Consider the following 12,593-nt stretch of genomic DNA (forward strand, 5'->3'; position numbering starts at 1 on the left):
CAGAGCACTGTTCTAAGCGCTGGGGTAGACACAAGAGAATCAGGTTGTCCCACGTGGGGCTCACAGTCTTAATCCCCATTTTCCAGATGAGGTCACTGAGGCACAGAGAAGTGAAGTGACTCGCCCACAGTCACGCAGCTGACAAGTGGCAGAGCCGGGATTCGAACCCGTGACCTCTGATTCCAAAGCCCGCGCTCTTTCCACTGAGCCACGCTGCTTCTCATGTCCAGAACACTGTACTAAGCGCTTGGAATGGACAAATCGGTAACAGATAGAGACAGTCCCTGCCCTTTGACGGGCTTACAGTCTGCGTTCCCTTCTGGAAAACTCTCTCCGAGGAACCTCCCCGAAGCCCAGACTGGTAACGGAGAACCAAAGACAAGGTGATGTTGATAGAGACTAGCAGTCGCTCCTAAATCATTTTCCCCTCAGAACTGTGGGGATTCGGTGAGAACGTTTCGTGGTTGGGCGTTAAAACTGTCCCTGTCAGCCTCTGAAAGTCAATATGGAATTTGGGGCCGCTTCTTTTCAGATTTTGAGGGAAGAGCACTCCCAAATAAAGGTGTGCTTTTTAAGCTTTAAGTAGTTTAAGGCAATCCAGATTGGGAGTTGAAGCTGCTACTTTCTACAGACGAGCATAAGCTCCTTGTGGGCAGGAAATGTGTCGTGCTTTCCCAAGCGTTTAGTACAGTGCTCTGCCGCACAGTAAATGCACAACACGATTGATGAGGAGGAGGGTAGGGAAAGCGTATTTTTTCCAATTGCAAGCCTAAAGCAGCGTGACCTAGTGGAAAGAGCCCAGGCCTGGGAGTCAGAAGGACGTGGGTTCCGATTCCAGCTCCGCCGCTTGTCTGCTGCGTGACCTTGGGCAAGTCACTTCACTTCTGCGTGCTTCAGTTCCCTCGTCTGTAAAATGGGGATTAAGACCGTGAGCCCCATGTGGGACAGGGACTGTGTCCCATCCGATATGCTTGTGTCTACCCCAATGCTTAGTATAGTGCTTGGCACATAGTAAACGCTTAACAAATACCATTAAAAAAATGACATTACTGCAACACTTTAATTTTCTTCATCAAATCCTGGACTTCTATAATTCATTCAGTTTCTTCTTCATGAATCAAAGTTCATTTTCTTCCAAGGTAGATTGGCAAGGTGAGTTACCTGAACATGATGGATGTTTTCCTAGGATCTACTCTTCGAGCTTCCTCTGAATATTAAACCTTTCTTCTACTTTGTCTAATCAGTTAGTTCAGCAGGTGCCCTGATGAGATGGTGGTGATGGTAGCTATGATTCTTGATCTGCATATTGAAGCCAAATAGCTTGAGTTTTTACTCTTTTATTTTAAAAGTGCTGTCGTATATTTTGGGCAGGGATTGTCTCTATCTGTTGCCCAATTGTACATTCCAAGCGCTTAGTACAGTGCTCTGCACATAGTAAGCGCTCAATAAATACTACTGAATGAGAGTATCTGTAGTTTTAAAACGCCTATTTAGCACGGCATAGAATAGCTGGTTGCTTCTTAGTTAGCTTTACAAGATTGTCAGCAGAGCTAATCGTAGCCACATTCTTTCAGTTACCTTAATCAGGGTCCAATTGTCATATCGGTTATAATTATTTTACAGTTGTCTTCATTTAGACTAATGACTACTGCATGTATACAAATTAGCGGGTTTTTATAAATCATTAAATAAACAGAATTTGGTCTATCGACTTCACAGTGAGCACATAGGAAATGCATTCAGTCTGTTCGATTTCGAAGGCTCACCTCCTCCAGGAGGCCTTCCCAAACTAAGCCCCCTTTTCCTCTGCTCCGACTCGCTCCCTGTGCTCTACCCTGCCACCCCCACCCCCCGTAGCACTTGTATCTTTATAAACATAGTTATAATTCTGTTTGTTTATATTAATGATGTATATATATATATATATATATATATATATATATATATATATTCTGTTTATTTCTATTGATGCTATTGATGCCTGTTTACTTGTTTCGATGCCTGCCTCCCCGCTTCTAGACTGTGAGCCCGTTGTGGGCAGGGATTGTCTCTATTTGTTGCTGAATTGTACTTTCCAAGTGCTTAGTACAGTGCTCTGCACACAATAAACCCTCAATAAATACAGTTGAATGAATGATGAGTGATACAGGGCTTAGTACAGTACCTGGCACCTTGCAAGCGCTTAATAAATACCATTATTTAAAAAAAAAAAAGATGTGTTTCCTGTATGTTAGGGGTGACTTATGTTCAGTGTACAGCCTTGACTTTCTAGGAATCATTGCAGATTATCGGGATTCTTTGTCCCCCTTCCTCCTCCTCCTTCAAGCCTGCCTGCCTTTCGACCACAGCAGTCCTCTTTAGTTCCTCCAGAAGACGACGAGTTGGGAAAGTACAAGGTTGTAGAACTCAAGGTCGTAGAGAAGCAACGTGGCCTAGTGGCTAGAGCCCGGGCCCGGGAGGAGGAAGGACCTGGGTTCTCATCCTAGCTCTGCCTCTTGTCTGCTGTTTGACCTTGGGCAAGGGACTTCACTTCTCTGTGCCTCAGTTGCCTCCTCTCTAAAATGGGGAGTAAGACCGTGAGTCCCACGTGAGACATGGACTGTGTCCGACCTGGTTACCTTGGATCTACCCCAGCGCTTAGTACAGTGCCAAGCAAGTAGTAAGCGCTTAACAAATACCATCACAATTTTTAAAAAAAGTCCATTCTGAGTGAGCTCTTTGAGATTGTCCATCGGTCAATCGATGGCATTTATTGAGCACTTCCTGCGTGCAGAGCGTTGCACTAAGCACTTGGGAGAATTTCGGGGATCCGGGGTAGCCCGCTTGCACGTATTTAAGATGACTGAAATGTAGGGTGGAAAAATACTCATTTATGGCTCTCCCTTTTTTTTCTGAGGTTTTCACAGACTGTTAGGGTTGACGACGTGATTCGCAAAGGCCCCAAGGCGGCCTGCGAAATGGGTTTCCCGGTTCCTTCCGCTTCGTCATCGTGTGGCTTCGTCGTTTGGGTTTTTGCTTTCCGGCACGGCTTATACCCCTGTGTGTGTTTCAGGTGGCACGACTGGAGTTGAGAAGACATGAGCGAATCAGAACAGCCAACCTGCCACACCTTGGATTCCGATCGGAAGGTCAAGGGACAATTGAAAGGATGTGGTTTCTAAAGCGAGGACATCCCAGTCTGATGAACTCCACCCCCGAGCTGTAAAAATGAGACTAGTTATCCCGATTCACGGCCTATGTTGAAGAGTCTCCGAGCGTCAAGTCATGCTGTTCACCTAGGAATCGACCTCCCCGCCCCCTCCTCCCGCCCCCGCCCCCTTTTCCGACGAGCGCCGGTAGCGTCGGCGAACTATGATTTTCCTAAACTGGGAGCGCTCGTTCTTTCCCATGTAGTCCGTCCTTCCGGACCCACGAGGAGTTAAATACCGGCTGCCCCGAGGAGGGTCATCATGGGAAACTGACTCGTTCACCATGGCAGACTTCACGGACTCGGTCCCGAACTGAGCCAGGAGCCTCCGGGTTTCCGAACGGGCCGTGTCGGCCGCGGCCACGATGCCCCGTAGTCCGCGGACGCCGCCTTCCTGTTGATCTCTCCGGACCGCCCCACACAGACGCAGAAAATGAATGGCGGAAAGGAGTGTGACGGCGGGGACAAGGACCGAAGTCCACCGGCCGTCCAAGTGCCAGTGGGCTGGCAGCGTCGGGTGGACCAGAATGGCGTCCTTTACATCAGGTGAGAGCCGGGCTCCTCCCGGGCTTCGGCCGGAAGTCCGCCCCAGCCAACTGGCTCCCAGAGGGAGACCTTAATCCATCTAGGATGGAGGATTTTTCTCCCCTCAGCGGGCATTCTCCCGCCACGTGGGGCACCCCGGGCTCTGCGTGTCGGCGGGACCGAGCAGAGTGCTCGGCTCCCAGAGGGCGGCGGGGTCTTTTTTCTCCTCAGCGAGCATTTCACCCGCCACCGGGGCCGGGCTTCCCCTCTTCTCCAGAGGCCTCGGCCTCGAGAGAAATCAGGCCCGCCGTGGGGCTCCGAGACCTCTGAGCGTCGACGTCACCTCAGCCTGCCGTTCGTTCATTCATTCAGTCGTACGTATTGAGCACTTACTGTGTGCAAAGCACTGTACTAAGCGCTTGGGAGAGTACACAAGAACAATAAACAGACACATTCCCTTCCCACAACGAGCTTACAGCCTAGAGGGGGAGAGGACATTAACAGAAATAAATATATTACAGTGATTGACGTGAGTGCTGAGGAGAAGAGCCTTCCGTGGTGATGTTGGGGGTTTTTGGCCTGGTCTTTTGCCCCTCCTCCTCCCCTCCTTCTAGAAGCCTTCCCTGACTAAGCCCCCTTCCTTCTCTTCCACTCCCTTCTGCGTCACCCCGACTTGCTCCCTTTATTCATCCTCCCTCCCAGCACCACAGCAGTTATGTACAGCTCAGTGGAAGGAGGCTTCGGAGTCAGAGGTCATGGGTTCGACTCCCAGCTCCGCCACTTGTCAGCTGTGTGACTGTGGGCGAGTCACTTCACTTCTCTGGGCCTCAGTGACCTCATCTGTAAAATGGGGATGAAGACCGTGAGCCTCACGTGGGACAACCTGATTACCCTGTATCTACCCCAGCGCTTAGAACAGTGCTCTGCACATAGTAAGCGCTTAACAAATACCAACATTATTATTATCTGTAACTTCATTTCTATTAATGTGCCTCTCCCCCTCATAGGTTCATTGTGTGCAGGGAACTTGATTTTTGTAATGTACTCTCACAGGCGCTTAGTACAGTGCTCCGCACCCAGTAAGCACTCAAGAAGTACCACTGACTGACTGACTCCCTGCCCCGCCACCAGGGAGTCACCTTCCGCTCTAGGCCGGGGGCCGAGGAGTCTATGGGAAATCCACGGGCCGAGGATGTGACAGCAGGAAGTACTGTTTGGGACTGGTGTTCGTCAAGATTTACAAGTAATAATAATAATAATAATGGTGATGGTATGTATTAAGCACCAGCTATATGCCATGCACTGTACTAAGCGCTGGGGAGGATACAAGCAAATCGAGTTGGACACAGTCCCTGTCCCATGTGGGGCTCACAGTCTCAATCCCCATTTTCCAGTTGAGGGAACTGAGGCCCAGAGAAGTGAAGCGACTTGCCCCAGGTCACACAGCGGCCAAGTGACGGAGCCAGGATTAGAGCCCATGACCTTGTGACTCCCAGGCCCATGCTCCATCCTCTACGCCACGCCGCTTCTACAGGTTTTGATCCTGCGTATCTATTGTCATTTTTCGGACGGTGGCCCGCAACTTTCATTTCAGACCGAAGTTGAGGGTCAGCCGACTCCCATTCTGCCCTTGAGGCCTTCATCCTTTCCACTGGGTCTTCCTGACTGTAGATATGGGCGAGGGTCTCTTTCGTGATCGGTTCTGCCCTAGATGGATTAATCCATAAAGGATTTTTCCGATTACTTCCTATGGATGAATAGCCAAACGTGGGCCACCTTAATCGATCGCTGGCATTTAGTGAGCGCTTCCCGTGTGCAGAGCCCGGGCCTGGAAGGCAGAGAACCGGGGTTGTAACCTGACTCCGCCACATGCCTGCTCTGTCATCTTGGGCTAGTCACTTCACTTCTCTGTGCCTCAGTTTCCTCATTAGGAAAACGGAGATGCAGTACCTGTTCTCCCTCCTATTTGGATTGTGAGGCCTGTGTGGGACAGGGACTCTGTCTGACCTGAGGAGGTTGGATCTTCTCTAGCACTTAAAACAGTGCTTGACACACTGTAAGCACTGTGCACTGAAAGCCCTGAGAAGCAGCATGGCTCAGTGGAAAGAGCCCGGGCTTGGGAGTCAGAGGACGTGGATTCTAATCCCGCCTCTGCCACTTGTCAGCTCTGTGACCTTGGGCAATCATTGAAGTTCTCTGTGCCTTAGTTTCCTCGCCTATAAAATGGGGATTAAGACTGTGAGCTCAGTGGGGGACAACCTGATTACCTTGTGTCCATTCCGGTGCTTAGAACAGTGTTTGGCACACAGTAAGCGCTGAACAAATACCATCATTATTATTATTAACAAATGCCACAGTTTATTATTATTAAGGAAATATTAGGCACCCGGTTACATTAGGTTTCCCTCCCCCGGCCCGTTTGGCATTTTTCACGTCATTACAGCCTCTTCAACTTTAAACAGATGCCTCTGGGATCCCTTCTCTGCACTGAATAATGAGCTTTAGTAACTTTAACACCTCCAGACAGATATGCTACATCTCCAGACTTTTGCAGAATGCAAAGACAAGAGTGATTTTGAAGGCCGTTCACACAGTTCCCTTGGTGGAAAGAAGCATGCGTAGTGGATAGAGCACCGACCTGGGAGTCAGAAGGTCGTAGGTTCTAATCCCGGCTCCTCCACTTGTCTGCTGGGGGACCTTGGGCATGTCACGTCACTTCTCTGTGCCTCAATTAACCTCATCTGGAAAACGGGGATTTAGACCGAGAGCCCCATGTGGGACGTGGACTGTGTCCAACGTGATTAGCGGTAGTTCAGTAAAGTGCCTGGCATGTAGTAAGCACTCAGCAAATGCCATTAAAAAGAAAAAAGACTCAGGAACTGGAATTCACCTCAGTGTCACAGCAGGGTCATTTTTAAGCCTCCAGCTACGTCCATTTTATGAGTGAACGAAAGACTCCTGAAGTCCGGAAACAACCCTTTCTGGGGGAAAACAGCCCACACGGTGCTCTCTGGGATTCTCAGTTTGAGCTCCCCAACCTGAAATTCCCTAAAATTCTCTAAATATTCCCAAAGGACCAAGCGCCCCAGGGACCTCTCACTCCCGGGCACCGCCGCTTCCGGAGACGGGCGCCATCCCTCGTCCTCTCGGGAATGTTTTCCCAGGGAACGTCCCCAGCCCACTCCTGCCCCGGGCCACCGGGGATTCTGCCCATTCCACGGTACACCTGCTTCCAATCTTCCGAGCGCCTGGTACACCGCATACCCTCTAACTCCTTTTTTCACATTAATGACCGTTCCCAAAAAGTTAGAGAGTTTCGGCTTCTAGGAGAAACCCAGCCCAGCTAATTGGGAGGAAATGTTTTGGGTTTTTTTTTTAAGGAGCAGGAGAAGGGCAGTGGAACTCAGACATCACAGTTCTAGCCTCAATCCTGCTCCTGGTGTGCCCGGTACCTTGGGCTAATCAATCCCCTCCAGTTCTGAAATTGCAAGTGGACACTGATGAAACTCCAAGCAGCGTGGCCTAGTGGATAGAGCATGGGCCTGGGAGTCAGAAGGACCTGGGTTCTAATCCTGGCTCCACCACTTGTCTGCTGGGTGAACCCGGGCAAGTCACTTCCCTTCTCTGTGCCTCGGTTCCCTCATTTGTAAAATGGGGATGGAGACTGTGAGCCCCTTAAAGGACGTGGGCTGTGTTCAACCCAATTTGCTTGTGTCCAACCCAACACTTAGTTCAGTGCCTGGCCCACAGTTAAGCGCTTAACAAATACCACAGTTATTATGAACCAGCCTTGAGGTGGACACCTGACATTTTCCTCTGGTTTCCCTTTTGTAAAAAGGCAAGGGCCGGCCAGCTGTCTGAATTACCGTCCTCGCGACGGGATCAAATTGGTTTCTGAGCTGCCCGAGCAGGAAGCCTAGCAGGAGTAGAGGGGGACACACGTCAATCTTTTGGGGCTTAAAACAGCTCGTGTAACTGGAGGCCACACGACGTCTCGACTCGCCCCTAAGACTTCAAGTAACGAACTTGTAAATCTGATCTTGGCTCTTTCTCTGACTTGCCCCTGTGACCTTCAGAAGAGAGAACGTGATCCTGAACCAGAGCCGAGATGGGGGGAGTCAGAGGGAATCTGTATTCCCTTCCCAATTCAGTCCCTCGCCTCTGTGTGACTCCATGCAGGTCGTTTTAGTAAGCAATCCACCGGCGGTATTTCTTGAGCGCTTACGGTGTGCAGAGCACTGTACTAAGCGCATGGAAAGGGACGATACAACAGAGTTGGAACGTCTCTACCAACTCTGCGTAGAGACGTTCCCTGTCCACAAACTCCTGAGACCTCGGGTTCCTCGTCTGTTAAGAGAGAAGCATCTGTCAGAGAAGCAGCGTGGCTCAGTGGAAAGAACCCAGGCTTGGGAGTCAGAGGATGTGGGTTCTAATTCCGGCTCCGCCACTTGTCTGCTTTGTGACCTTGGGCAAGTCACTTAAGTTCTCTGTGCCTCAGTTCCCTCATCTGTAAAATGGGGATGAGGACTGTGAGCCCCACATGGGACAAGCTGATGACCTTGTATCTACCCCAGCACTTAGAACAGTGCTCGGCACATAGTAAGCGCTTAACAAATACCATCATTATTATTAATGTCACTATTTAGATGGGAATAGAAATATCGTGTCTCTGGTGTCACAGGGATTTTGTGAGGGTCAGAGGAGATCAATAGCACAAGGCTCTGGAAAAATAAAAACGCTAGGCAATTCACAGTAGAAGTAAAATCATCCTCTAGACTGGGAGCTCCTTGTGGGCAGAGAGCGTGCCTGCCAACCCTTTGTCCCGGGCTCTCCCAAGCGCTTGATACAGTGCTCGGCACACAGGAAGCACTCACTAAATATCACTGATTGATCGATTCCAGAGGTCAGCTGACCTCCAACTCAGGATTGCGCCATCACCCCGGAATGGCCACAATTACTTGCACATTATATGACTGCCCGTTCCCCATTCTTGTTTCCCATTTTCCTTCCGGAGCCCCAAACAGGCCAGTGGCCTTCCTCGATCTTGTTTTCATTCATTCATTCAGTCAGTCGTATTTATTGAGCACTTACTGTTTGCAGAGCACTGTACAATTCGGCAACAGTTAGAGTCAATCCCTACCCAACAACGGGCTCAAAGTCAAAAAGCGGGGAGACAACAAAACGAAACAGAACATCCATCTGTATCCCAACCTCGGTCCTACTAAATAATTTGACGTTTTCCCCGTATCCTCCTGAGGTGCATTTCTCTTCAGAAACAAAAGGCACTGTGTCGAGAGGCTGTAATTTTGAGGCCAAGACTTGCCAACAAAATTCTCCCCCCAGTAGGGAAAGATCGCCCTGTAAATTATGGCCTTTTGGTCTTTCGTGCGATGACTGCACTCCAGATGAATCCCTGACTATTTTTTTTGTTTTTGTTTTCTTCACTTCCGTGTTTTCACAGTCCCAGCGGGTCTTTGTTGTCTTGCTTGGAGCAGGTTAAAACGTACCTGCTCACCGACGGAACCTGCAAGTGCGGCTTGGAGTGTCCTCTTATTCTCCCGAAGGTAACAGCCTCTCCGTTCCCTCGGAATCGTATCTCCGTGTGCGTCTCTGAGCCGGGCAGCGTTGCCTTTCCGTTCCGTTCTCCTCCTGTCCTCCTCTACCGAAAACGTTTTCCCAATTTAGTCTACAGAACTGAAAACGAGAGAGGATCTAGTGGGGGATTTTCACCTAGAGGGACATTCAAATAGCTGAAATCCTGGAGTTCAGACGGAAAGCGTTGACCTATTTCTTCCAAAATCGTTGCGGGTTTCTTCTGTCCGTTGGTTAGTTTTATGTTAAAGCCGTGCTTCTGCCCGTCTTTAAATAGCGCGGTATCTCACGGGCCAGTGGTAGCTGCCTGAATCGGCCTCGTCTCAGTCAGTGGTCGGGGGAGGGTGATGTAAAAGTCACCAGCTGAAGAGGGTAAATTCATTCACGAAAACCTTACTTGAAAGATACGAACCCTCATCGTTAATTGAGCTAATTCCCTTTAAAATGACTAGCGGTTTTTTCGGTTTGGGGGTTTGTTTGTCTTTGAATTGCGAACTGTCCCTTTGGGGGCTCAGGCGTAAAGTTCCCCAGGCCTTCCGTGGCGGGGAGTTGCCCGGGATCTAAACCATGGCTGCTTTTCAGACGACCGTTAAAGAAAAGTCCCCCGCACCGGGCATCGGAACCGGGCACCTCGTTGATCCTCCCTAAAGCCCAGAGTTGCCCAAGACCTTCTCGAGCCATTCAGAACAGCCATCCTCCCATTGAGGAGCCAGAGGCATTTTCATTCATTTTAAACCCGAAGTCCAAGAGCGGGCCGCCGTTTGTTTTTTTCTTTTCTCGGCACAGATGTCTCTCATACTGAGATTGCGCTCTTTCAGGTGTTTAATTTCGATCCCGGAGCTGCAGTGAAACAAAGAACGGCAGAAGACGTCAAGGCGGATGAAGATGTCACCAAGCTGTGCATTCACAAGAGGAAAATCATCGCCGTGGCCACCCTGCACAAGAGCATGGAAGCCCCCCATCCTTCCCTGATGCTCACCAGCCCCGGAGGACTGACAAGTGAGTGGTCCCGGCCGGATCCGAGACCGCCACCGAGGCCAGCGCGCTTGCCGTTGATTTTCAAGACGAGGGGCGCCCTCACCCGAGATTTCCGCCTCTCCTTCGTCTGTCCCATTTTTCAGATGAACCCGACACTCTGAAAGGAGTCGGGACTCCCGCCAGGGTGTGGTAAAATGGCTCATGGAGGTTAAGGCCCACCCATATTCAGTCAGTCGGTAGTGTTTATCGAGCACTTAATGTGGGCGGGGCACTGTACTAAGCGCTTGGGAGAGTACAATACGACAACCCGAGAACGTGCCGAGAACAATACAACCCGCCGAGAAGCAGCATGGCCTAGCGGCAAGAGCCCGGGCTTGGGAGTCGGAGGACATGGGTTCTAAACCCGGCTCTGCCGCTTGTCTGCGGTGTGACCTTGGGCAAGTCACTTAACTTGCCTGTGCCTCAGTTACCTTATCTGGAAAATGGGGATGAAGACTGTGAGCCCCACTTGGGACAACCCGATTACCTCGCATCTCCCCCAGGCCTTACAACAGTGCTTGGCACGTAGTAAGCGCCTAACAAATATCATAATAATAATAACAGTGAACAGACACATTCCCTGCCTACAGCGAGCTCCCGTATGGGTATGGATTTTGGACAGATCAGGACCTATGTAGTGTGTACCGATTGCAGCGCTTAATATAGTGCCTGGCACATAGTAAGCGCTTAACAAATACCATAATTACTATTGTTAGTATTACAGTCAGGCAAAGCCAAATGGGAGAGGAAGGCCATAAACTCCAATGACAGACCGCTTAGGCCCCCGCAGATCTAGGACCAAAACGACCCCCGACTCTGAAGATATTGACCCTGGGGTCTCACAGAAATAGCACCGGGCAGCCGATGGAAATTCCCGAGTTCTCCAGAAAGCCCCCCGCTCCCAACCATTGGTTAGCACAGTGGCTCGAGCACAGACCTAGGAGTCAGAGGGTCATGGGTTCTAATCCCCGCTCTGCCACTTGTCTGCCGCTTTCTCACCTTGAGCACGTCACTTTGCTTCTCTGGACCCCAGTTACCTCATCTATCAAAAGGGGATTGAGACTGCGAGCCCCACGTGGGACAGGGACTATGTCCAGCCAGATTAGTTTGTATCAATCCCAGCGCTTAGTACAGCACGTGGCACATAGTAAGCACTTAACAAATACCACAATCACTATTATTATTATTATTGTTGTACCCAGCCCTTGGGGTCGAGGCCCACCAGAAAATACCACCGTTGCTCCGCGGACCAATCCAGTGCCGATCGACAGCAGGTCTCGGGGGAAAGACAGCCTTCTTCTGGGTTGCTCGAGTCGATCTGACCCTGCTCATCTGCCTGCATTAAATGTTGATCCCCGGAACAGAATGTCAGCGGAGCGATAGAGTAAAGGGGGTTCATTCCCCTCGACGCCAATCTTCTTCAAATGAGGGTGGCTTTCCCTCTGCCTCAACTGCCAAGAGCGGCCTTTAGCGATAGAACCCCGGCCTGTTATTTTATGTCGAGGGTCCCCAAGGGGGTCGAGAGTTAAATCGTCCAAAATTACCACTCCCGAGGCACTTTAACCCAGCCCCGTCTTCCAGGTTCAGTCCTCCATTGCACGGGAATCCCCACATTTCTTTTTATGGTACTTGTTAAGGGTTTGCTGTATGCCAGGCACCGTACTAAGTGCTGGGGTAGATACAAGTTAATCAGATGGGACACAGTCCCTGTCCCTCTTGGGCCTCACAGTCAGCCCTCATTTTACAGGTGAGGTAATAATAATAATGTTGGTATTTGTTAAGCGCTTACTATGTGCAGAGCACTGTTCTAAGCGCTGGGGTAGATACAGGGTGATCGCGTCGTCCCACGTGAGGCTCACAGTTAATCCCCATTTTCCAGCTGAGGTACCTGAGGCCCAGAGAAGTGAAGCGACTCGCCCACAGTCACACGGCTGACAAGGGGCAGAGCCGGGATCCGAACCCATGACCTCTGACTCCCAAGCCCGGGCTCTTTCCACTCAGCCACGCTGCTTCTCTAGGTGCGGAGAAGTGAAGCGAATCGCCCAGGGTTACGCAAAAAAGTGGCGGAGCCGGGATTAGAACCCAGGTCCTGCCGACTCCCAGGCGCGGGCTCTATCCACCGGGCCACGCTGCTTCTCACTTGGGTGGACCGTCCCTTTCTAGGGATCTCGAAGCACAGAGGGACTGTTCTCAAGCCCTTCCTTCGAAGAACAGAAAGCGCGCGTTGCTGAGATTCCCCTATGGATGGGCAATTTTCTGCCGTGCCTACGTC

At 50.5% G+C, this 12,593-nt stretch overlaps 1 protein-coding gene across 1 annotated transcript in view; it reads left to right on the plus strand.

The window, feature by feature from the left end:
- Positions 1 to 12,593, plus strand: part of MBD5 (methyl-CpG binding domain protein 5) — a 197,567-nt gene that overhangs the window by 157,725 nt on the left and 27,249 nt on the right. Inside the window, exons 4-6 of the mRNA XM_039913133.1 lie at positions 3,053 to 3,733; positions 9,174 to 9,276; positions 10,123 to 10,303. Coding sequence (XP_039769067.1) covers positions 3,621 to 3,733; positions 9,174 to 9,276; positions 10,123 to 10,303 — 397 coding nt within the window. The 5' untranslated portion in view covers positions 3,053 to 3,620. The remainder of the gene's footprint in view (positions 1 to 3,052; positions 3,734 to 9,173; positions 9,277 to 10,122; positions 10,304 to 12,593) is intronic.

The sequence above is a fragment of the Ornithorhynchus anatinus genome, chromosome 9, assembly GCF_004115215.2.
Source record: "Ornithorhynchus anatinus isolate Pmale09 chromosome 9, mOrnAna1.pri.v4, whole genome shotgun sequence".
NCBI classification, from domain to species: domain Eukaryota; kingdom Metazoa; phylum Chordata; class Mammalia; order Monotremata; family Ornithorhynchidae; genus Ornithorhynchus; species Ornithorhynchus anatinus.